Source organism: Solanum lycopersicum, chromosome 2 (genome assembly GCF_036512215.1).
Source record: "Solanum lycopersicum chromosome 2, SLM_r2.1".
Taxonomy (NCBI): domain Eukaryota; kingdom Viridiplantae; phylum Streptophyta; class Magnoliopsida; order Solanales; family Solanaceae; genus Solanum; species Solanum lycopersicum.
The window spans coordinates 54875890-54901593 of record NC_090801.1 but is presented as its reverse complement, the minus strand read 5'-3'; the positions used below and the strand labels follow the sequence as shown (position 1 = coordinate 54901593).

Sequence of the window (25704 nt, the reverse complement as noted above, 5' to 3'; positions counted from 1 at the left end):
AAAAATTAGCTCGATCAGACATCGGATGTGCGTTTTATGTCCGTTTAAAGTTCAAATTTTCGCAAGTACCCCTTTAAAGTTATATTTTGTGAAACTTCAAATGATCGTAGATTTTTCCTCGAGCATCTTTTGGGGGTGATTCTTTTTTAAAACTTGCTTATTTTTTTAGATCTACGTGATAGACCCAATCCATTTTACCGATTTGACTTTCATTTCTTCCTTATAATTTGCCCTATATATGGTCAAAAACCGATAAACGTACATCTATAAGTCCAATGGCAGTGCATGGTATTTTTTCGCGTAGATATCAAAAAAAATAATCTTGTTGAAAAAAAATTGGCTCGATCGGACATCGGATGCGCGTTTTATGTCCGTTTGAAGTTCAAATTTTCACAAGTACCCCCATTTAAAGTCATATTTCGTGAATTTCAAATGGCCGTAGATTTTTCCTCGAGCATCTTTTGGGTGCAATTCTTTTTTTAAACTATCTTATTTTTTTGAGATCTACGCGGTAGACTCAATCTCTTTGATCGATTTGACTTTCATTTTTTTCTTATAATTCTGCCTTATATGGTCAAAAACCGATAAATGTAAAACTATAAGTCCTACGGCAGCGCGTGGTGTTTTTTCGCGTCGATATCGAAAAAATAATCAGGTTGGAATTTTTTTTGGCTCAATCTGACATCGGATGCGCGTTTTATGTCCGCTTGAAGTTCAAATTTTCACGAATACCCCTTTAAAGTCACATTTCGTGAAACTTCAAACGGCCGTAGATTTTTCCTCGAGCACCAAGTTCCACTTTCAGTGAAGGCTAACTGTTTTTTAATTTTTATTTTATAGTCTATGGATGTCCATTACATAACTTCCATTTCTTTCATATGTTTATTTCATAATTTTCCTTCGTCAAGTCAAATAAAATGAAAATCATGATTCTCGTTTTCTTTATCTATCAAGAAAAACATGCTATTCATTTAGTACCTCAGTAGAGATGTTAAAATTCAAATGGCATGAAAATAGTGAAATCACTGTGGATCAGGAGTCACCAACATAGCCAAAAGAAAAGAAAGGCTACATACTATATTCAAAGGCCTAATTACCAAGAACATCGATGCAAATATGCAGTGTTTGTCATCTATCATGAAATTAGCTTTGAGTTGCATTGTAGTGACACCTGATGCAAGAATTAGCATGGAAGATGCTCTTTCAACACTCAAAAAGATCAAAAAGACTGTTGCGTTTTACTAAGTGTGAAAAATTAAAGTGAAAGTTAGAGGTAGTCAGCCAACTAAACTACTTAGATTCCCGATGCTTTACTGAGTGTGAAAAGTTAAAACAAATGTTTCTCGTTGACATCCATTTATTACAGAATTAAGTTAAATAGGACGTTATTAACATATCAACTTGGCAATACACATGACATGAAAAATCATATTTACGCCGCAATCTTTTTCAAGCGCATAATTTTTCTTTAATTTGTTACATGGATATTTCCATCACGATCTATATAAAATTTTAAATAATAAATTTAATATAGCATTCAGAATTTTTCCAAGTCTATATAAATTTCAAATAATATTTAAAAAAAAACTCAAATTTTAGTATCATCACTTATTTGAGAAAAGAAGTTACACGAAAACATTTTGAAATAATTTTGTCAAATCCTACTAAGTGATTTTGGTGTTTAATATCTACAGAAAATCATAAAGAATTCTCACTTATTTAGAAAAAAAGTTACTCTGCATAATTTTGAAATACAGAGATGTGTCCGTTGGAGTTTTGTCATATCTATAAAAAAGTCATCCAAAAATTAAAATGACAAGTGATTCACTATATAAGTAAGACAACAATGGAAAACTTTATAAATGTCTTTCCATAGAAAATTAAGAACTACAATCCTCCCTTCCTATTAGGTCAATTCTGCTATTTAAGATAAATTCAGTTTCAAAGTAAATTTTATATACACTGATGCAACGGTCTATCTCCACAATGGGTGTTCAAATCCGGTGGTGCATTGTGACTTGAAGCCAAGCAATGTCTTGCTAGATCAAGATGCAGCGTCTGTTGTCTATTATAAAGTTAGCTTTGAGTTGTACTTTAGCAACACCAGATGCAAGAATTAGTATGGAAGATTCTCTTTCAACACTTCAAAATATCAGGCTCCATAGTCGCCACTAGATACCATCCGCTTGACTACCTAGGTCAGTTCCGCTATTTAAGATGAATTCAGTTTTGTACTTCAAAACATCACAGACATATGGTAGCTAGAATAATGGTGATTTTCTAACAATTAGAGTTTACAAGTAGTCTAATTCTTATCCATAAAGCATTTTACATAGTGAACTTAAAAGTCTTTAAAAGGTTACATGTTCTCAAAAATAGGGGTAACTTTTTGTTTGTTAATTTTAATTTGGGAAATGAACTTGCTTCATCAAAGAATAGGATTTCCAATCTCCAGGTTGACGTTTTCAAAAGCTTTTAGTCAATAAGTGGAATTGAATTTCTTCTACTCAAGATAGAGACACAACTCACAACCAGTTAAGTGGAAATGAATTTCTTCCACTAATGATAGAGACACCAGAGCTGTCTGTATGCATAAATTGTAAGCTACTCTTAACATTTTGGGAACATGTCTGGTTCAAAGACGGAGCCACCTTAGGTTTAGGGGTTCGGCAAAAATATATATTATTTATATATAATTAAATTAATATTTTAGGTATATATAGTCGATGTCAAACCCCTTCAACTACTTCATGTGTCTATTTTTTTTCTTCAGATTTTAAACCCTCTTATTAAAAATCCTAGCTCAGTCACTGCCTATGTTATTGCATAAAATTTATATAGATCAAGCCATTAAAAGGGGATAAAATATATATGTCATCGTATGCATGCAAAATGAAAAAAAAATTAAATAAAGCAATATATCAATTTTTTTTTATGTTTGATTGGGTTAAAAATTTTGGAAAATATTTTTTTAGATCATAGGAAAATGACTTCCATACAAAAATTAAGGAATACATTTTTCAAAACTCTACTTCATCCTTTAATTGTTTTTTCTTACCCTAAGCATATCTCTTACCCGACCCACCCCATTCAAAAATAAAATAAAATAATATATTTAAATTTTCTTACTTTTTAAATTTCAAATATATTTTTTATCTCTACCATCAAACCACACACCCTCCCCACCCTCAAACAAAATAAAAAATAAAAATTATTTTAGAAAATGTTTCAAATTTTAATTTTTTTTACCTCACCTAACATCTATCAACAGTGGTGGAGCTAGTATTTTCAATAAGGGGTTCAAAATTCGTAGAAATAGACACAAGAGTAGCTGAAGGAAATTCGACATCTACTATATATACATAAAATATTATAATTTTCCGTTGAACGAACCCGTTGTACAAAGGTAGCTCCCCCCTGCCTACCTACCAACCCTACTCCCTACTCGCCCAAAAAAAATTCTTTTGAAAAATATTTCAAATTTAATTTTCAAGCCACTCCCCCCTCTCCCCTCCCCCCCATCCCAAACGGGTCCACCCCCCACCCCACCCCCAATTCCCCGACCACCCCGTCATTTCTTTAGGAAAATAAACTAATTTTTGAAAATATTTCAAATTTAAATTTTTCCACTTTTTACACCCCACTTACCACCTCCCCCCCCCCAAAGGCCAGTCCGGTCAATTTTTATTTTTTCTAAGAAACAACTATTTTGGAAAATATTTCAATTTGTTTTTTTAAAATAATCATTTTTATGCCGACTCCCCCTACTCCGGTAAGCCACCTCATAAAAAAGAATTTCTTTCATTTTAAAAATTATTTTTGAATATATTTCAAATTTTAAAAAAAAATCATTTTTATGCCATCCCTATCCGCAAGCCTGTGCGACCCCGTCAAATCTTTTTTTTGAAAAAAAATTTCCTGGGTCAAATCTCATGGTGGGATTTTGGATGGTTATCAGGGTCTTGTCCTAGTTTGGGTGTCAGGATCGGGTCCTAGATCAATTATCGGGTTTAATTTTCGGATCATACATTATTTTCCTAAAGAGTATCTTTTAGTCTTACTGTCTCAAGCCAAAAATAAAAGATATTTTGTGAATTTTCATTCACCAACCAAACATTAAAAAATATTTTTCACTCCTCGACCAAACATGAGAAAATAAATTATAAATTCAATTGTTTTCCAAGAAAATATTTTCTGGGAAAACATTTTTCCTCCTTACAAAACAGTCTTAACCCAAAAAAACTAATGGCAGAAAGACCAAGACTTAATTTGAGGTTGAAGTTAATTGACACTCTAAACCAAAATATACTCCATAGACTAATATATGACTATATGAGAAGTCCACATATGCCAAAGAAATATGACTTGAGAATTTCCATGGATATGATAATGCCAAAGAAATGGACTGTTGACTCAGTCTCACTAATGCATGAACTTGTAGTACTAAAAATAATGAAAGATGTATATACACATAATCTAAGATCATTTTTCCCCCTCATCCATTAATTCGAAACCAATCTGTTATAGTTATGGGAAGAAGTTGCAATCCTCTCTTTGCTCTTTTGATTTTCATTCTGCTTGATATATCACTCTCTAATGTTCCTAATATTAGTACTGATGAAGCTGCTCTTCTTGAATTAAAATCTCACATTTCTTTTAGTCCTAACAACATCTTAGCAACCAACTGGTCTTCTTCCACCCCTGTTTGCTCCTGGATTGGAATCACTTGCACCTCCCGACACCATCGAGTCACAGCTTTAGACATTTCTAGTATGCAGCTTCATGGTACCATTCCTCCACACCTTGGAAACCTCTCATTTCTTGTTTCTCTCAATATTGGTAAAAACAGATTTCATGGGAATTTGCCCCAAGAGTTGGCTCATTTGCAGAGGTTGAGATTGATTGATATCGCAAACAATAACTTTACTGGTGCCATTCCATCATTTTTAAGTTTGCTAGTAGACCTTCGTATTTTGCACCTGTGGAGCAATCAATTTTCAGGAAAAATCCCATCTTCCCTTTCCAATCTAACAAAGCTGGAAGTGTTAAGAATAGCGGGAAATTTCCTCGAAGGAGAGATCCCTCGAGAACTTGGTGATCTTCATTACATGACTGCTTTAAACCTGGAAAGTAACCATCTTACTGGCTCTATACCACCATCAATTTATAACATTACAACACTGCGAATCATTGCTCTTTCCAACAATAATCTTACAGGTGAGCTTCCAACAACTATATGTGACCATCTTCCAAACTTGGAAGGGCTTTTCCTCTCAAAAAACATCCTAGGTGGCATCATTCCACCAAACTTTGAAAAATGCAAAAAGCTCAAATTCTTGTCATTGTCTGAAAACAAGTTCACTGGAACTATACCGAGGGAGTTAGGCAACATAACAAATCTTGCAGGATTATACCTTGGATTGCTGCACTTCAAAGGTAGTATATTACATCTCCTAGCAAGAAATTTTAATTTTTTCAATTTAGTACTCATATATATATTTCTTCACTTGACAGGAGAGATACCAGTGGAGCTAGGTAATCTTAAGAAACTACAGATTCTGTCATTATCCGGATGTAAGCTTACTGGTTCCATCCCCACAAGCATTTTCAACATGTCAGCGCTGAGGGCAGTCGTACTTGACGAAAACATGTTTTCAGGTAATCTACCAGCAGATTTAGGCAGTGGGATCCCCAGCCTAGAAACATTGATTTGTGCAAACAACCATCTGAGTGGATTTATATCTGCTACTATCTCAAATGCTTCAAGACTCGGTATGATTGATCTTTCAATCAACAGTTTCACAGGTCCAATTCCTCAATCACTTGGTAATTTAGAAAACCTTGAGGTTTTGAACCTGCAGATGAACAATTTTGTCAGCGATTCAGCATTGAGCTTCCTCTCATCTTTGACACACTGTAGGAAACTGAAAGAACTCAAATTTGCTAAGAATCCCTTGGAAGGCTTTTTCCCTGCATCCGTTCGAAATTTCTCTGATTCTCTGCAAATTTTCGAAGGATGGACTTGTAAACTGAAAGGCTCCATTCCTCAAGAAATTGGTAATCTTACCGGGGTGATAAGGATAAATTTTTCACAAAATAATTTGACTGGACATATTCCAAAAACTATCCAAGGCATGCTGAACCTTCAAGAATTTTACCTAGAGAGCAACAAGATAGAAGGAATCATACCAGATGTTATCTGCAATTTAAAGAAACTTGGAGCATTATACTTGTCAGGTAATCAATTTTCTGGTCGCGTGCCACCTTGCTTAGGAAAAGTTACCAGTATGAGATATCTTTATATAGCAGATAACATGCTTAATTCGAGTTTACCCGAAAGCTTGGGGAGCCTTACTGATCTCATAGAGTTCAATTTTTCATCCAATTTATTGCATGGCAAAATTCCTATTGAGATTGGAAATTTAAAGGCTGCAACTCTTATTGATCTGTCAAAAAATGATTTTCTTGGTATGATTCCTAGAACTCTAGAGGGTCTGAATAGATTGATGAAACTTTCTCTAGCACATAATAAATTAGATGGGCCTATTCCAGATTCATTTGGCAAAATGCTGGCCTTGGAATACTTGGATTTGTCCAGTAACAGTCTTAGTGGTGAAATCCCAAAGTCATTAGAAGCTCTTGTGTATCTCAAATACTTGAACTTCTCATTTAATGAACTCAGTGGAGAAATTCCCACGGGCGGTCCTTTTGCAAAGGCCACAGATCAATCTTTCTTGTCCAATTATGGGCTCTGTGGTGATTCTAAGTTTCATGTTTCACCATGTGTCACCAAATCTCCCAAGAGGTCAAAGAAAAAAAAGGCAATATTGGTTTTGGGAGTGGGTATGCTATTTCTTGCATTAGCCTTCACATATGTATTTTTGAGATTGAGAAAGAAAAAAAAGAATGCAGGTCAAGCTGATGTGTCTCTGATAAAATGTCATGAAAGAATTTCCTATTATGAACTTGAACAAGCAACTGAAGGATTCAGTGAAAGCAACTTGCTTGGTAACGGGAGTTTCAGCAAGGTCTACAAAGGGATACTTAAAGATGGTACTCTTTTAGCAGCAAAGGTATTCAATGTGCAATTGGAGGGTGCATTCAAGAGTTTTGATACAGAATGTGAGATGTTGCGCAACCTCCGCCACCGAAATCTGACCAAAGTCATCACCAGTTGCTCCAACCTTGATTTCAAAGCCTTAGTGCTGGAATACATGTCCAATGGGACACTTGATAAATGGCTATACTCTCACAACTTGTTCTTGAATTTATTTCAAAGATTAGATATAATGATAGATGTTGCATCTGCAATGGTCTATCTCCACAATGGGTGTTCGAATCCGGTGGTGCATTGTGACTTGAAGCCAAGCAATGTCTTGCTAGATCAAGACATGGTTGGCCATGTCAGTGATTTTGGCATTGCAAAATTGTTAGGCGCAGGGGAAACTTTTGTTCAAACGAGGACAATAGCAACCATTGGATATATTGCTCCAGGTATTGAAACTTGTATTAACTCTTCCCCCTCCCCCTCCCCCTCCCCCCAATATATATGATCAGTTTTAGCATATATTTTTTGATCATTTTCAACCATGATTGTAGAGTATGGACAAGATGGAATAGTATCCACGAGCTGTGATGTTTATAGTTTCGGCATCCTGATGATGGAGACGTTTACAAGAATCAGACCAGGTGATGAAAGATTCACTGGAGACTTGAGCATACGACGTTGGGTTAGTGATTCTTTTCCAAATGAGATTCAGAAGGTGGTGGATGGTAATTTGGTACAGCTAGGGGATGAACGAATTGACGCAAAGATGCAGTGTCTATTGTCTGTCATAGAGTTAGCTTTGAGCTGTACTTTAGCGACACCTGATGCAAGAATTAGTATGGAAGATTCTCTATCAACACTTGAAAAGATCAGGCTCCAGTTTGTCAATAGTCGCCACTAGATGGAACTAGACCATCCGCAAGTGATTGATGCTTGATTACCTAGGTCAATTCTGCTATTTAAGATAAAATCAGTTTTGTACTTCATATTATCTACTCTTTCGCTTTCAAAGCATCACATATTTAAGATGAATTCAGTTTTTTCACTTCTCGAATTTACAATTAAGACCAGTAACTTTTAAGAATGAAGTTAAATCATCTTTCAAGGTAAATAGACAATCTGATTGTATGTAATGTGCAGGTAAAGTAACTTTAATCATATATATCATTTTTGTGTTTATTTATTTATTATGTGCTTTATCTCTTTTTCATAATTCGACTTTCAAAAATGGGGCTTTCTACTCAAGAATGTACGAGCTTAACTTTAATCGAGTTATAACAAACAATCCTCTGTAAACTATGATTAACCAAGAGTGTGTTTTGGTTTAGAGTGCCAATATTTAGGTAGAGGTAAGGTGTCTGTACACTTCATCATCCCCAGACCCGGGACTACACTTTGGGAATAAAAGAGTAGATACGTTAGGATTATCTTGACTTTGTTTTACTTGTACATTTTCTTCCTGCCTACTGAAATTCTTTTCCAAACTTGGAAGTGCTTCACATACATATATGGCGTTATTCTAGAAATGAGCTCACTGGAACTGTACCAACAGAGATAGGCAATTTAACGGCACTGGAACTCTGCATCTGGAAGGATGGTATTGTGCGTAGCAGATCAAAACAAAGCAGTGTTGAATAAATTGAAGTTGAAGCATACCAGAGGGGAATTTTTTTTTACTAAAACCATACAGTAGTGCTTCGAATTAGGATCCTGTCATAAAATAAAGTGAACAACAAAGACCAATATCTCAAGGAAAAAAGTTGGAGGTAAGTTAAAACCAAAACGTATATCCTTTCACTTATTTGAGGAAAGAAGTTACACGACATAATTTTTAAATACAGATAGGTATCGATTGAATTTTTGTCATATCAAGTCAAATCCTACTAAGTGATTTTGGTGTTTAATATCTACAGAAAATCATATAGAATTCTCACTTATTTAGAAAAAAAGTTACTCTACATAATTTTGAAAAACAGAAAGGTGTCCGTTAGAGTTTTATCATATCCAGTCAGTTATTTTTCCTATTTTAGTGTATAATATCTATAAAAAAAATCATCCAAATATGAAATGTACATAAATTAAAATGACAAGTGGTTCACTATATAAGTATGACAACAATGGAAAAATTTATATATGTCTTTCCATAGAAAATTAAGAACTACAATCATCCCTTTCTCCTTCGGAATAACAAGTCTGAGTTCCTTTTCTGTTCAAAGATAGTTACTAATTTTATATATTTGTGTTTATAAATCATTAATTATAATCTTGTAATTAATGAACTTGTTTACACAGGATTTTATTTTTATATACACTGTAAGATACCAACCATTTTGAAAAGAAATTGATCAAAACAATCAAGGATCATCAGATAGGCACGTTAATTTCTCTCTTTTACTCTCCATAAATTATCATTAATAATATTAATTAGTAATGCTCAATTTAACTGGTCTCGTCTTGATAACAATATTTTTCAGGATTGGTCAAAACAATTTAGAGTTGATCGTCAAGAGACCACCAAAATTCCAATGAATATACTCAGGGTTGGAACACACAAGACAGTCACTTCAATAACACAACCAACTGGCCTTTTCACTAATTTGAGAGAGATATTTATTTTAAAAGCCTAGTACATAAATAAGGTCTTGTAATTTTGATTTCATCATTTTTACTTTAGAACAATGTTTTGTTCCCTCAAATTACAATGTGTATCCAGTGCTCTTCATGATTGGAAGTGACATCTCTGTTATAAAAATGATTGTTAAGTCATGCAGCTGTATATATGTCTTTGGAACAAAAAATGGATTCTATAAATATTATTAATCCTTTTATGTTTGATCATTCAGTTTAGAGTTAGTTTTTGTTATATCAAGTCAAATCCTTTACATTAGATGATTAATAGTTATATTTCCTATTTTAGTCTCACTTTTTTGAGAAAAGAGGTTACTTTGCGTGATTTTGAAATACAATAAAAAATTTTCTTATCATATCCAAGAAAGTTCTATAAAGTGATTTTTTGTTATTTTCTATTTTAGTGTATAGAAAATTCAGTCATCGATCCCATTAGATATGTTAATTCTAAAAATTCATCCAAATATTATAATTTCATTATGTGTAGGTAGGTTCACCAAATTAATAGAATTTGGTGTGTTAAAGAGATGGCAGAATTAATGTTCCTTTTCCAGCATAACGAAATCGCACTGGTGAATACCTTTCTGAGAAGAAAAAGGAAATGAGTAAGAAGCAAGGCATAAAGTTAAAGATGATCATACAGGTTTCCAGACAGGTCTACCATAAGATAATCATCATAATTCCATGGTAAAATGCAAGACACATATATTCGGTATGTCACATATGTTGTAGACAAAATGAAACTTTTAGATGAAATAATCGTGCTACTCATTTATCAGGGATTAGGCTATATGTCATATTGCTTTTCCCAGCAGCAATCTTTAATGCAACAAGCCAACAACTTCAAAAGACATCTGCTTTGTAGGTCGAGTAGACCCATAGAGATGTTCAATTTGTGTTCTTTTTTGTTTTGGTGTCTTTGAAGAATATTATGACATATAGGATTAACCCTACTGTGGCTATCACTAATATTTGTTTCCTTTAAACATGAATGAGATTATGAGAGACATATCAGAAAGTTTACATGTCAGACCATAAAACTAACTTATATTATAAAACTAGCAAATTTCACTAAACTTAATTTCACAAAGCATATCGCTAAATCTGCTCTAAATGAATTATATCTCAAAATAAATAGTCTCTGCTAGGTAGAATTAGACTGTTGTGTTTTACTGAGTGTAAAAAATTAAGGTGAAAGTTGAGGTAGTCAGCCAACTAAGCTACTTAGATTCCCAAATGTTTTATTGAGCATGAAAAGTTTAAACAGATCTTTCTCATTGACATCCATCTTTTACAGAATTGAGTTAATATGACGTTATTATCAGATCATTTTGGCAATACACATGAGATGAAAAATCACATATACGCCGCAATTTTTTTCAAGCAATTAATTTTTCTTTGTTACATCGATATTTCTATCACGAACTATATAAAATATTAAATAATAAATTTAATATAGCATTCAGATTTTTTTCCATATTTGTATAAGTTTCAAATAATATTTTTTAAAAATACTCAAATTTTAGTATCATCACTTATTCAAAAAAAGAAGTTATTCGACATCCATATAAATTTGGGTGCTGTAAACTTAGAAATAATACCTACCTCATTTACAAACTAATGCTTCCCTTGCTCAACAACAATAACTGCACCGTCCTAGAGTGTACCATGTTTATTTATCTATGTCAGATGTTGTAGCTAATTAACCTAATAAAATCTTGATAGAGGTAAGATTGAGATGAACCTTGTAGATAGACCCAAAATTACCTTCCTCGATTTTATTTGCAGCGTCAAATATACCAGTCATTGGATCTAGTCCTCTTGATTCTGTACATTTATAGAAAAAGAGAACATTTTAAAAAGTTGAAATTATGCAATATGAAATGCATTTAGCGATAAATGCGTCTTTTCTTGAATATCTTCATTTTAACCATGTATCTAACTTATTTTGGTGACGTGATGTCATTTTCAACATCATAAATTTGACTTTCTCATCATTTATATTTTCTAACACATATACAGTTTATTCACAAAATTTAGTTTTGTGATTTACTATTATAAAAATATGACAATTGAGTCTAACTCGATCACAAAAATTAGCTCATGATAGAAAAATTGAACAATTTTATATAAACACACATCAATTAATGTGAGATTTTGACTCAGCATTTGAGAACCCTATTATTTTAGAGTTAAAGATCATAAAATAGAGCAGTTGACTTTGAGACTTGACTTAATATATTCTAGGCCCAATGACATTAATACATAATAAGATTTATTTTTAGTTTGAACACATTTCTTGATACTATTTATTTTATTTAAAAAGTTTAAGTTAAAATTAGAGTTGTGCTTGACTATTTTTTAATTAATTAAATATTTAAATTTGAATTTATTTTATTATGTCCATTAATTTTTACAAAACTAGCAAATTCACTTTGCTTGACTAATTTATACAAAATATATTATTAAATCTGCTCTAAATGAAGAATATCTCAAAATAAATAGTCACACAATGTAATAGATTAAATTCCATGATTAAAACTGAAAAGATTTTTTTAAAAGTAAAGAGGGAAATTGAAACATATTATAAAGAAAGAAAAAAAGATCAAATACTGCCATGTCATTCATTTTGAAATTATTCTAATAAAATAATTGATCGTTAGGCTCTTCAATTACAAAACACTCTTTCTCTTGTATAAAATTTAACAAGTAGACACATGAGTCCTACGTGACATAATACATGTAAGACACCACGTAGGACACAAAATGTCATGTAGAATGTCATGTAGGACATTTGTGTTTAATTATGTGTGCAATTTTATACGAGTTTAAGTATCTAGTTATGTAGATCCAAAGTTGGAGGGTGTATACGTAATCTGAAACCATATTAAAGGACATATTTATCCATTAGAATTCTATTTTCTTGTTCTTACTAATTGCCACAATTAACTTATCTAACAAATTCAGTTTTTCCTCACAAATTATTTCTTCGTTCATATATTCGTCCCCTTCTACAAAGTCAATGTATTTCCTTTGGAAAAAAGAAGAAGATTAGGCAAAACACAAAACATATTTCTTTATCAAAACTTTTCATGTCGACTAATGTGCCAAGAGTTTATGTAATCAAAGTCTTATCGAGACTTTTTAAGTCTTAACCCAAAAATTAATGGCAGTACTCAAAATGCAAGGCCACAAGTACTTATCAGAAAGACCAAGACTTAATTAATTTGAGGTTGAAGTTTCTTGCACATATCATTACAAAAGACATTTTCAAATAGGATCGATCACTAATGCTAATTTTCTAGTATTCATTAGAAGAAGTCGAACTCGATAGTGACACTCTAAACCAAAATATACTCCATAGACTAATAATATCAGTATATGAATTTGATATCAATCATCTACGATTATTGATTTGCCTCATCAATTCTTGTTTTAGTAAAAAAAGAGAGAAACCAATCTGTTATAGTTATGAGAAGAAATTGCAATCTTCTCTTTGCACTTGTGGTTTTCATTCTGCTCCATTCTTCACTATCTATTAGAACTTGTGGCTCAGAGCTTTCACTCGATTAATACACAAATAAGATTTTAGATTGAACGGTATTTATTTTATTTAAAAATTTTAAGTTAAAATTAGAGTTATGTATGTTTGATCAAATATTTTTTTAAAAGAATATTTAAATTTAATATACGTTTAAGTATAATTTATGTCCGTCAATTTTTAAAAAATAGCAAATTCACTCAACTTAATTAATTTACACAAAATGTATTATTAAATTTGCTCTAAAAGGATAATATCTCAAAATAAGTAGTCACAGAAATTAGATTCCATAATTAAAACTGAAAAGTTTTTAAAAAATAAAATAAAAATTAACGTGTAGAGGGAAATAAAAACATATTATAATGAAAGAAAAAAGGGAAAAGGGTCTGATATACCCCTCAACTTTGTCATTTAGAGCTGATATACCCCTTGTTATGAAAGTGGATCATATATACCCCTACTTGTAAAACAAATAGCTCACATATACCCTTTTCCTCTAACGGAAATAAAAAAAATAATAATTTTAATCTAAATTTTTATTATTTTTTTCTAAAAAATATAATCCCATATGACTAAATTTAATCTTCGTCAAACATATTTTTTTTTGACTTTTTTTTGTTTCAATGACTAATTTATAATTATTATTTTGGTAATCAAATTTATTTATGTTTCACTAATATTCTTGTAAAACTTATTGTAGATGGCCAAATTTTTTCTTCGAATACGAAATTAAATTACAATACACAAAAAAAATAGTTTAATTTTTTAGTCTTTAAACTAAGGAATGAAAGAAAAAAACAAAACAAGAATAAGAAATTCGAATAATTATAATAAAAGAAGTCAAAAAATAATTTATGTATGAAAAGTTAAAATATACCTTGAACTTTGATAGAAAATCATATATATTTCGAAATAATTTTTTTTAAAAAAATTAGAAGTAATAAATATAAATTTAAAACTAATTTTTAACTTCGGTTAAATGAAGGTTATATGTGAGACATTTTGTAATGGCAGGGGTATATATGAGCCGTTTGTATAACGATAAGGACATATATGAGCCATTTTTATAACGAGGGTATTTCAGTTACAAATGACAAAGTTGAAGGGTGAACTGTTTTCATGGCTGAATTTCTCTCTTGTGCACCACAACGCCATCAGAATGGTGATGTTCCCAATTCCCCTCTCAATGAATTTCCCAATTCCCCATTCAATTTTACTTCTTTTTGGATAAAAAATAATAAGTGTTTGTGTGTGTATGCAGCAGACAATAATGGCGAAGATGAAGGTGGTGAGGAGTGAAATTGCTGCGAAACAAGTGGTTGTGATCGAGGAAAATGAGGAGATACATTGGTATGCTTCTTGAATTTCGTCCGGAGGACACAGGTACTTTTTCCTCTGACTTAGGGTTTGGGGGTTTAGTTCATTGATGGGTTCTTTGCATAATTTACATGAAATCAACTGGTAAGAATTGGGAATTAGCTGTATCAGTTTATGGATCATATAACTTGCAATTGCTAGAGGGTGTTTACCACCGATATGGCTGATAGAAAAGTTTGTTGTGAAGATAATTTTCTATCTTGATCTCTTAATTAGGGAGTGAAATTTTTGTAGGGAATCAAAAACTTGAACAGTAGCTGCAAGTATAGGTTACGGTTGACAGTGATTAAAAAAGAATTTCGGACAAGTGATTAATGTAAGCTTAGATAAGAAGATATGAAGCCAAGAATCATAATAGAGAGTTAGTAGATATTCTCACATATAAAAGGCAATTTTATTCTTCAATCTGTTTGTTACATTATCTGATTTTTATGTCATAATGGTTTCTTGAAACCCTGCTTTGAAGACCTCCAAAACAATCCATGTGTAGTAGAATAAGGTTTGTGTTTCCCACATCCTAATTGTGAAGTTACGTATGTTATTGTTGTAACATAAGAGATGAAGTGCCACAGTCAAACCTTAATTTCTAGCATGGTTTGGCTAGAATGTATTGATTGATTGAATGAGTGATATATAAGCAGACACACAACTAAAAGGTCTTCCAAAAACTTGTTTCGGAATATGAACAGCCAAATACAAGATGTCCGAACAAAAGAAGAGCAGTGAAAGTAGATATTCTGCCATCAGTAAGTACGATTTCATTCCGAATACAGTAGTTACAAAATCCAGCAGCCTCAAGCAGCTCAAATTATGTCGCTACAAGCAGAACTTCTTTTGGGAGTAATTTCCAGTAAAAACAGAAATTCCTAAATAACCTAAATCAATCTAGACATGCATCTGTACAACATATTTAGACAACTATGGTTTGGCTAGATTTTCAGGTAAAGTTGATATTTTGGGGTTTGTTTAGGTCTCTTTTGCTCTTTAGTGTATGCAAACAAGAATTAAAAAAAGAAATCTGGCCTTGCATGTTGAGTCAATCATTTAGCTTGAAATAGAGAATTTTGTTTTACTTCAAGATTGCAGTTTCTCACTGCCACAGCAAGGGTGTTTACCACCGAGATCGCTGAATGGAAAATCTCTTGTATCTTAATGTTTTAACTATTGTTCCTTGTTCCCCAGTCTGAAAATTTGTGCATATAACCTCTGACTTAGGGTTGTGGGGGCCTTGTTGATTGATCAATTTGATTGAATAAATTGTGAACTCTCTCTTGTTATTACTATTTGGAATTTTGCTTTACTTCAAAATTTCCTCCCCAAAAAAATTTCAACAACTCATTGATGCAATTGCTGATTGGCCTGCAATCCACCCAAAACCTTTTTATCATTATACTTTAGATTGCTATCTGAGAGTACTACTTTTCCCATTCTTGATGTCCACATTAATAGCATCAGATTTTTTTAATCTGCAAAGCTTGAATCTGAAAGAGGCATAGGGGTGGTTAGCTCTGTTTTAATTCATTGATCCCTTACCTAACACAATCAGCAAAGATTTTTGATGATTTTTTTGAGTTTGATTGCTCAACATAGATTACAATCCTTCCAATTTCCCAGATCATTTTAAATGTGTGAAATTTCTTAGGGAAGTCTTATGCTCGTTCCTTGATTTGTGTACCTTTTCTAATCTTCTTTTTCTTAATTAATTTGTGAAGCTACTCAAATCCAAATGCAAAGGATCTTCAAGAGTAAAGGAATAAAACAAGACCTTGGTTCATTGTGAAAGGTTTGACTGCCCAACTCAGTTTTTGTTCTGGTCTTCTTTTTGTTACGAATCTGTCGTGATCATTAACAATTTCGGCCTCGGGCAGGGCAGGCAAGAAATCGAGGCAGGTGGCGAGAAGTAGGCGTGGTGGGGGACGGGCGACGGGAATGGGGGTAGGGGGAATGGGAGTGGGCGGGACGTAGGGTCAGGGCGGGGCGAGGACAGGGTTGGGGTCGGGGTCTAGAGGCACCATGCATGCCTTAGGGTCGGGGGGTTGGGCCGAGGAACTGTATGTGCCTCAGGGTTGGGGGCCAGGGGGCGGCACCGAGGAACACGCGTGCCTCATGGTCATGGGTAGGGCGAACCCGAGGCTGTCTTGGGGTCAAGGTGTGGGCGGGGGAGGACCCGAGGAACACGCGTGCCTCGACGGTAGGGGGCGGCCCCGAGGCATGCAAGTGCCTCAGGGTACAAAGAGGCAAAGGCCTGCCTTCGGGTCGTGGGGGGCGGCCCCGGGGCACGCGCGTGCCTCGGGATCGCGGGGGGACACCCCGAGGCACGCGCGTGCCTCGGGGTCGCGGGGGGACACCCCGGGGCACGCGTGTGCCTCGGGGTCGTGGGGGGCCCCCAGGGCACGCGCGTGCCTCGGGGTTGTTGGGGGGCGGCCCCGGGGCACGCGCGTGCCTCGGGGTCGTAGGGGGGCGGCCCCGGGGCACTAGCGTGCCTCGGGGTCGTGGGGGGGGCACGGGGCACGCGCGTGCATCGGTGTCGTGGAGGGGCGGCCCCGGGGCACGCGCGTGCCTCGGGGTCGTGGGGGGGGGCCTCGGGGAACTAGCGTGCCTCGGGGTCAGGGGGCGGCCTAGGAGCACGCGCGTACCTCGGGGTCGTGGGTCGTGGGGGGCGGCCCCGGGGTCGTGGGGGGCGGCCCCGGGGCACGCGCGTGCCTCGGGGTCGTGGGGGGCCGGGGGTTGCCCAGGGGCACGCGCGTGCCTCGGAGTCGTGGGGGCGGCCTCGGGGCACGCGCGTGCCTCGGGGTCGTGGGGGGCCGGGGGTTGCCCAGGGGCACGCGCGTGCCACGGGGCCGCGCACGCGCGTGCCTCGGGGTCGTTGGAGGGCGGGGGGCGGCCCTAGGGCACGCTCTTGCCTCGGGGTCGAGGTGGGCGGGGGCGGCCTCGGGGCACGCGCTTGCCTTAGGGTCGAGGGGGGCGGGGGGCCTCGGGGCACGTGTCTAGAAGAACTAGTGTATTAATAAGAGTAAGTTTTTCATTTGGCTTTTTGTGTGATTAAAACGCATGGTAGATTTTGTAATTATGTATTATTTTGCATTGTTATGAAAAGAAAAATTCTTTATTTTCGTGTTAAACTTTCAAGTGTTATTTAACTGACAAAATTTCTATTTATACATGATGAGTTTGATAATATTTGAATGTTTTATGCATAATAGTGATGTTAGGGGAAATATATATATTCGTGATATTCACGTGCTTTGTCGAGAACTAGTGCATCATTAATAAGAGTAAGTTTTTCTCGTGAAGCATTTGGCTTTTTGGTTGATTAAAACGCATGGTAGATTTTGTATAACTTTCCATATAAACTTCCTGAAAGCTTTCAAATGCTCCTTTTTTATGTATGAATTTATTTCTAAAAAATGGCTCTGTCCCTGTTGAATCAAGGAGGTTAACATCGAAGCTTAGATATAAGAAAGAACTGTTGTCTGCCTGCCTGCATATTGGTATTTTCTTTTCTTTGTTTTGAATTCATGTCCATTTTCAGTCTCTTCTGAGTATTAAGTAAGTTGGCATCTCTGTTTTATGTATGCTGAGATTGTCCAATGAACCAAATGATTGGGGATATATAGCTATGTATCATCTTCTATATCACTAAGTTAAGGGATGTATCTTCTTTATCACTAAGTTAAGGGTAAGACTCAGTTTTCTTTCTTTAATCGCTATTGATATGTCAATTTCTTTGTGCTAACAATTTCGAGCTCGCCGTGAAATACGGGTGTCCTGTTTGAGTAGTATAAACAGTATGGGTGTCCAGCTGCTGGAATGTGCTATCACTCACCTTCATCTATTTTGTTTGTTTTCTCAGTTTATGTGTGATCCATAGCTGAAAGTTTGGCATTTATCTCGGTTTTCCCTTCCTATTTGATTTTTTTTCAATAATCGCCGTTAGGTCAATTCTGCTATTTAAGGTAAAATCTGATTGATAGATTACGACTTGGAGAAATTTAAAAATCTGACAGTAGTGTCAAAGTAAGAAGTTTTTAACTGACAGAATATTTGAATGGTATCATACATACATAGTCAAGTTTCAACCAGCTTTTGGGAATTCTGGAAGTCACGTGCTCATCAAAGTAAATTTTATATACACTGATGCAACGGTCTATCTCCACAATGGGTGTTCAAATCCAGTGGTGCATTGTGACTTGAAGCCAAGTGTCTTGCTTGATCAAGACATGGTTGGCCATGTCAGTGATTTTGGCATTGCAAAATTGTTAGGTGCAGGGGAGAGTTTTGTTCAAACAAGGACAATAGCAACCATTGGATAATTGCTCCAGGTGTTGAAACTTTTACAGCTTCCTCGTGTTTTTAGAATACCCACAACATAATTCTTTTCCCCGATATAGGAAGCTTTTTTGATCATTTTAAACCATGATTGCAGAGTATGGACAAGATGGAATCGTATCCACAAGCTGCGATGTTTATAGTTTCGGTATCCTGATTGATGGAGACGTTTACAAGAATCAGACCAGGTGATGAAAGATTTACTGGAGAGTTGAGCATACGACGTTGGGTTAGTGATTCTTTTCCAGATGAGATTCATAAGGTGGTGGATGCTAATTTGGTACAGCCTAGGGGATGAACGAATTGACGCAAAGATGCAGTGTCTGTTGTCTATTATAGAGTTAGCTTTGAGCTGTACTTTAGCAACACCTGATGCAAGAATTAGTATGGAAGATTCTCTTTCAACACTTCAAAATATCAGGCTCCAGTTTGTCAATAGTCGCCACCGAAAAAAGCAACTGAAGGATTTAGTACCGAAAAAAGCAACTTGCTTGGTAATGGCAAGGTCTACAATGTACAATTGGAGGGTGCATTCAAAAGTTTTGATACAGAAGAATGTGAAATCTGACCAAAGTCATCAAAGCCTTAATGTTAGAATACATGTCTAGTGGGACACTTGATAAATGGCTGTACTCTCACAAGTTGTTCTTGGATTTACTTCATATTATGTACTCTTTCACTTTCAGTGCCAGCTGGAATGGTGATTTTCTAGCTACTGGAGTTCACAATTCTAATCCATAATTAATTGTCTCCTCGATCTCTTCTAGAACAAGTTTTATGACATTTTGGCATGATATACTAGTTAAAACTATATATTTTAACCAAATCAACAATAAAAAAATGGTTGTAACTTTTCAAAGGGGTTGTGACCTTATGTGCATTCTGTTCACACTACCTTTTGTTGTCTATAAATATAAGAATTTCCCATCATTTTAATGCAACTAATTTTCTAGACTTCTTCTTCTACTATTAAATCTGGTACTAGTATTTTAAGTGTATTTTACTTTCACATTTTCTTCCTGTCTACACTTGTTGAATTTTTGGGCTCTTAAAGAATTATCTTGACAATTATTCATTGGGTAGTGGGTGGGATGCAAGTGACAGAAACTAGAAAATAGAAAATACTGTGACACTACAACAAATAAAAGATTTAACAATAATAATATAAATTAACAGTTATGTTATATTTAGCTATGATAATAAATATGATATGTATAACCAACACTCTGGGTGCACTATATTTAACACTCTGAATGCAATGACACTAACTCAATTTTCCATTAAAAGGACAATCTATTGCCTTTAGATATATCTTTTATTGTATGAGCGTTGACCGAGTCTCACAAAGTCAACTTGTAGTACTAAAAGTTAACACACTTAAGTCTTAATCATTGAACTCTCTAGACACTAACTAGTGTACATTGAGTTGCCACACCAATTCTTGTTTTAGGAAAAGGAGAAACCTCTCAGATATAGTTATGGGAAGAAGTTGTGATCTTCTCTTCGCTCTTGCAGTTTTCGTTCTGATAATTTTTGGCCATACATCTTTGTCTACTGTTCCAAATATTAGTACAGATGAAGCTGCTCTTCTTGCCTTGAAATCTCACATTTCTTTTAGTTCTAACAACATCTTAGCAACCAACTGGTCTTCTTCCAGTCCTGTTTGCACCTGGATTGGAATCACTTGCAACTCTCGCCATCATCGAGTCACAACTTTAGACATTTCTAGCATGCAACTTCATGGTACCATTCCTCCACACCTTGGAAACCTCTCATTTCTCGTTTCCATTATAATCGACAACAACACTTTCCATGGAGAGTTGCCAAAAGAGTTGAAACTGATCTCAGTCAGAAGAAATAACTTTACTGGTGCCATTCCAACATTTCTAAGTTTGTTACCAGAACTTCGCATTGTGCATCTTTCGAGCAACCAATTTTTCGGGGAAATCCCATCTTCCCTTTCCAACATAACACAGCTGCAAGTGTTGGATATGTCCAAAAATTTTCTCAAAGGAGAGATCCCTCAAGAACTCGGTGATCTTCATCACATGACTTTGTTCAATCTGGAAAATAACCAGCTTACTGGCTCTATACCACCATCAATCTTTAACATTACAACAATGAAAAAGATTGGTCTCACCTACAATAATCTTACGGGTAAGCTTCCAGCAACTATATGTGACCATCTTCCAAACTTGGAAGAGCTTCACCTCTCAGCCAATTACATACATGGCGTTATTCCACCAAACATAGGAAAATGCGGAAAGCTCCAAATCTTGTCATTATCTAGAAATGAGCTCACTGGAACTGTACCAACAGAGATAGGCAATTTAACGGAACTTACAAGCTTATACCTTGGAACTCTGCATCTGGAAGGTATTATGATACTAACATCCACGAAATCTGAAATTTCTTTCATTTTTATCTTCCGCCAAATTGGTAGTAATCATGTATTTTCCTCACTTGATAGGAGAGATTCCAGCAAGCATTTCTAACATGTCAGAACTGCAGAACCTAGGATTTGCAAGAAACAGGCTTTCAGGTAATTGTTGTGCAACTAAGCATCTGAAGTGTTTTTATATAACACGTGAGCCTAACTAAACCTCAAAAACAATGTTGGACTTTTACCCACTCTAACACCCCTTTCACAACCAGGTTCAACTGGAGCGTTGACCGGTAGCCCATAGGGCGACGGCCTGACCTAGATTTCGCTCCAGTTAGGCCTAGGAATGAAACAGTTGTTAGAGTGGTTAAAAGGCCCACATTTGTTGGGAATTAATAGGTGGTCTGCTTATGTGAAATCGGACAGTTCTCACTAATGAGCTAGCTTTTAAGATTGAGCTAAGCTCAGGTGTCATATCTTTACATTCTCAAGTTCTGACATGCCAACTCATATATATCCCCCTCTTGACAGGAGAGATACCAATGGAACTAGGTTATCTTCAGAAACTACTGTTTCTGTCATTAGACACAAATGAGTTGACTGGTTCTATCCCTGCAAGCATTTTTAACATGTCAGCACTGCAGATCTTAGGAATTGCAGAAAACAGGCTTTCAGGTACTCTACCATCAGATTTAGGTCGTGGAATGCCTGACCTAGACGGATTCTATTGTTATCAGAATACTTTGAGTGGTTTGCTCCCTGCTTCTATCTCAAATGCTTCAAGACTCAGAGTTCTTGAACTCTCATATAACAGTTTCACAGGCCCAATTCCTGAATCAGTTAGTGACTTAGAAAACATTGAGGTCTTGAACTTGGGGGCGAATAATTTTGTCAGCAATTTAGCATTGAGCTTCTTGACATCTTTGACAAACTGTAGGAAACTGAAAGAAATCACTTTTGCGGAGAATCCCTTGGACGGTTTTTTGCCTGCCTCCATTGGGAATTTGTCTGATTCTCTGCAAATTTTCCAAGGATGGTATTGTAAACTGAAAGGATTCATTCCTGGAGAAATTGGCAATCTTACAGGTATGATAAAGATGGATTTGTCACAAAATGAGTTGATAGGACATATTCCAAAAACCATCCAAGGCTTGAAAAAACTTCAAGAACTTAGCTTAGGGGGCAACAAGATAAAAGGAACCATACCAGATGTTATGTGCAATTTATATGATCTTGGAGCATTAGATTTGTCAGAAAATCTAGCTTCTGGTTCCATACCGCCGTGCTTAGGGAACATTACCAGTTTGAGGTATCTTTATCTATCTAACAATAGACTGAATTGGACCTTACCTTCAAGCTTGTGGAGTCTTCAAGATCTCATAGAATTCAATATTTCGTCCAATTTATTAAGTGGGGAAATTCCTTTGGAGATTGGAAATTTAAAAGTTGTGACGCTCGTTGATCTGTCAAAAAATGATTTTAGTGGTAAGATTCCTAACACACTAGGGGGTCTGGATAGAATGCTTAGTCTTTCTCTAGCACATAATAAATTAGATGGGCCTATTCCAGATTCATTTGGCAAAATGCTGGCCTTAGAATTCTTGGATTTGACCAATAACAATCTTAGTGGTGAAATTCCAAAGTCATTAGAAGCTCTCGTGTATGTCAAATACTTGAACTTCTCATTTAATGAACTCAGTGGAGCGATTCCCACTGGTGGTCCTTTTGCAAACGCCACAGGTCAATCTTTCTTGTCCAATTATGGACTCTGTGGTGATTCTAAGTTTCGTGTTTCACCATGCGTCATCAAATCTCCCAAGAGGTCAAAGAGAAAAAAGATAATCTTGGTTTTGTACATCCTTTTGGGAGTGGGTATGCTATTTCTCTCATTAGCCCTCACATATGTATTTTTAAGATGGAGAAAGATAAAGAAGAATGTAGATCAAGCAGATGTCTTTCTGCTAAAAGGGAAACATGAAAGAATTTCTTACTATGAACTTGAACAAGCAACAGAAGGATTCGATGAAAGCAACTTGCTTGGTAGCGGGAGTTTCAGCAAGGTTTTCAAAGGGATACTTAAGGATGGAACTCTTTTAGCAGCAAAGGTATTCAATGTGCAATTGGAGGGTGCATTCAAAAGCTTTGATACAGAATGTGAGATGTTGCGCAACCTCCGCCATCGAAATCTTACAAAAGTGATCACCAGCTGCTCCAACCCTGACTTCAAAGCCTTGGTATTAGAATACATGCCGAATGGAACACTTGACAAATGGCTATACAATCACAACTTTTTCTTAGACATGTTGCAGAGATTAAGTATAATGATAGATGTTGCATCCGCAATAGACTATCTCCACAATGGCTATTCAACACCTGTGGTGCATTGTGACTTGAAGCCAAGCAACGTGTTGCTAGATAACGAAATGGTTGGTCATGTTAGCGACTTTGGCATTGCAAAATTGTTAGGTGCAGGGGAGGATTTTGTTCAAACAAGGACAATAGCAACCATTGGATATATTGCTCCAGGTATCGTAATTATAGATTAGTACTCAGTTTAGCATGTTCATCGGTAACCAGAAAGTATTTTTGTAATTATCTTTTGCCACGATTGCAGAATATGGACAAGACGGAATAGTCTCCACCAGCTGTGATGTTTATAGTTTTGGCATCGTGATAATGGAGATGTTCACAAGAAGGCGACCAAGTGATGAAATATTTACCGGAGAAATGAATATACGATGTTGGATTAATGATTCTTTTCCGAGTGGTATTCATAAGGTGGTGGATTCCAATTTGATACGGCCAGGGAATGAACAAATCGATGCAAAGATGCAGTGTTTTTCATCTATCATGAAATTAGCTTTGAGTTGCACTGTAGTGACACCTGATGCAAGAATTAGCATGGAAGATGCTCTTTCAACACTCAAAAAGATCAGACTCCAGTTTTTCAATAGTCTCCGCTAGGTAGAATTAGTCCGTTGTGTTTTATTGAGTGTGAAAAATTAAGGTGAAAGTTGAGGTAATCAGCCAGCTAAGCTACTTATTCTCGAATGTTTTATTGAGTGTGAAAAGTTAAAATAGATATTTCTCGTTGACATCCATTTATTACAGAACTGAGTTAACTATGACATTGTTATCAGATCAATTTGGCAATGCACATGACATGAAAAATCACATTAACGCCACAATTTTTTTCGAGCTCATAATTTTTTCTTTGTTACATCGATATTTCTATCATGAGCTATATAAAATTTTAAATAATAAATTTAATATAGTATTCAGTTTTTTTCCAAATCTGTATAATTTAAAAATTATATTTCTAAAAAATACTCAAATTTTACTATCATCACTTATTCGAGAAAAGAAGTTGCTCGACATAATTTTGAAATACAAATAGGTATCGATTGAATTTTTGTCATATCTAGTCAAATCCTACTAAGTGATTTTGGTGTTTAATATTTACAGAATATCATTTAGAATTCTCACTTATTTAGAAAAAATGTTACTTTGCATACAGAGAAGTGTTCGTTGGAGTTTTGTCATATCCAGTCAAGTTCTACTAAGTAATTATTAGTTATTTTTCCTATTTTAGTACAAAAAAAATCATCCAAATATGGAATGTACATAAATTAAAATGACAAGTAATCACTATAATGGAAAACTTCATATAAAATTAAGAACTACAATATTTGTGTTTATACATCATTGATTATAATTTTGTAATAAAGCTCCAAAGGGTTACATGGATAAGAATTCTTCGAAAATAACTTATGCGATTACCATTGATGACTATTCATTATATTATATATATTTCATGGGATGCAAAAATAGTACTAGTAAGAAATTACAAAATCACTCCATCAAGTCTAAGTTGATGGTTGGTCAGCAAAATGAATTTTGAGTTCCTTGGATAATGAATTTCCACAAAATACAAGGTTTATTTTCCTTTTTCTACTTCAAAAATATATATATATATATATATATATATATATATATATATATATATATATATATATATATATTTTCCAATTACTATTTTTAATAGATATTTTCAAACATCAATTCTCAGATGTAAGTAAATATTTTGTTTTAGTCATTTTGGTTTAGCAGTAGGAATGAAAGGTCCAAGTTCAAGATACCAATCATATGGAAAAGAAATTGATCCAAACAATGATAGGCATGTTTTCTTTCTTTTATTCTCCAAATTATCATCAATATGTCAATGCGATATAATCTCATCTTGTTAATTAATATATATTTTTTAGGGTTGGTCAAAACAGTTCAGAGTCAAGATCAAAAAAACTCTCAAACTTATGGCTATTTCAGTGAAGTGATTACATTAACAAGTGTGGAGAGTCGAAAAGAAAATGAACATGAGTTGCAGTCTTTTTGGAATGC

General features: G+C 35.2%; 2 protein-coding genes and 1 long non-coding RNA gene across 6 annotated transcripts; all 3 read left to right on the top strand.

Annotated features, from left to right (window-relative positions):
* The first annotated feature begins 4337 nt into the window (after positions 1-4337).
* Positions 4338-8235, top strand: LOC138337080 (probable LRR receptor-like serine/threonine-protein kinase At3g47570). Its single transcript, XM_069293499.1, has 3 exons — positions 4338-5436; positions 5515-7494; positions 7600-8235. The coding sequence occupies exons 1-3, from the start codon at positions 4530-4532 to the stop codon at positions 7947-7949; spliced, it is 3237 nt and encodes a 1078-aa protein (XP_069149600.1). The 5' UTR covers positions 4338-4529; the 3' UTR covers positions 7950-8235.
* A 6010-nt stretch (positions 8236-14245) lies between these two features.
* Positions 14246-19680, top strand: LOC101257233 (uncharacterized). Of its 4 annotated transcripts, none has more exons than XR_011214702.1 (5): positions 14246-14379; positions 14479-14600; positions 16307-16377; positions 18663-18916; positions 19021-19680. It is a non-coding gene; the product is annotated as an uncharacterized lncRNA (long non-coding RNA). The 4 variants fall into 4 exon arrangements; XR_003245248.2 differs by having other exon boundaries at positions 18634-18916; XR_011214701.1 differs by having other exon boundaries at positions 14262-14379; positions 14482-14600.
* Positions 19681-20233: 553 nt separating this feature from the next.
* On the top strand, positions 20234-24431 carry LOC101246110 (probable LRR receptor-like serine/threonine-protein kinase At3g47570). The gene is made up of 4 exons (XM_004233856.5): positions 20234-21299; positions 21394-21465; positions 21838-23832; positions 23921-24431. The coding sequence occupies exons 1-4, from the start codon at positions 20402-20404 to the stop codon at positions 24268-24270; spliced, it is 3315 nt and encodes a 1104-aa protein (XP_004233904.1). The 5' UTR covers positions 20234-20401; the 3' UTR covers positions 24271-24431.
* The last annotated feature ends 1273 nt before the right edge of the window (positions 24432-25704 follow it).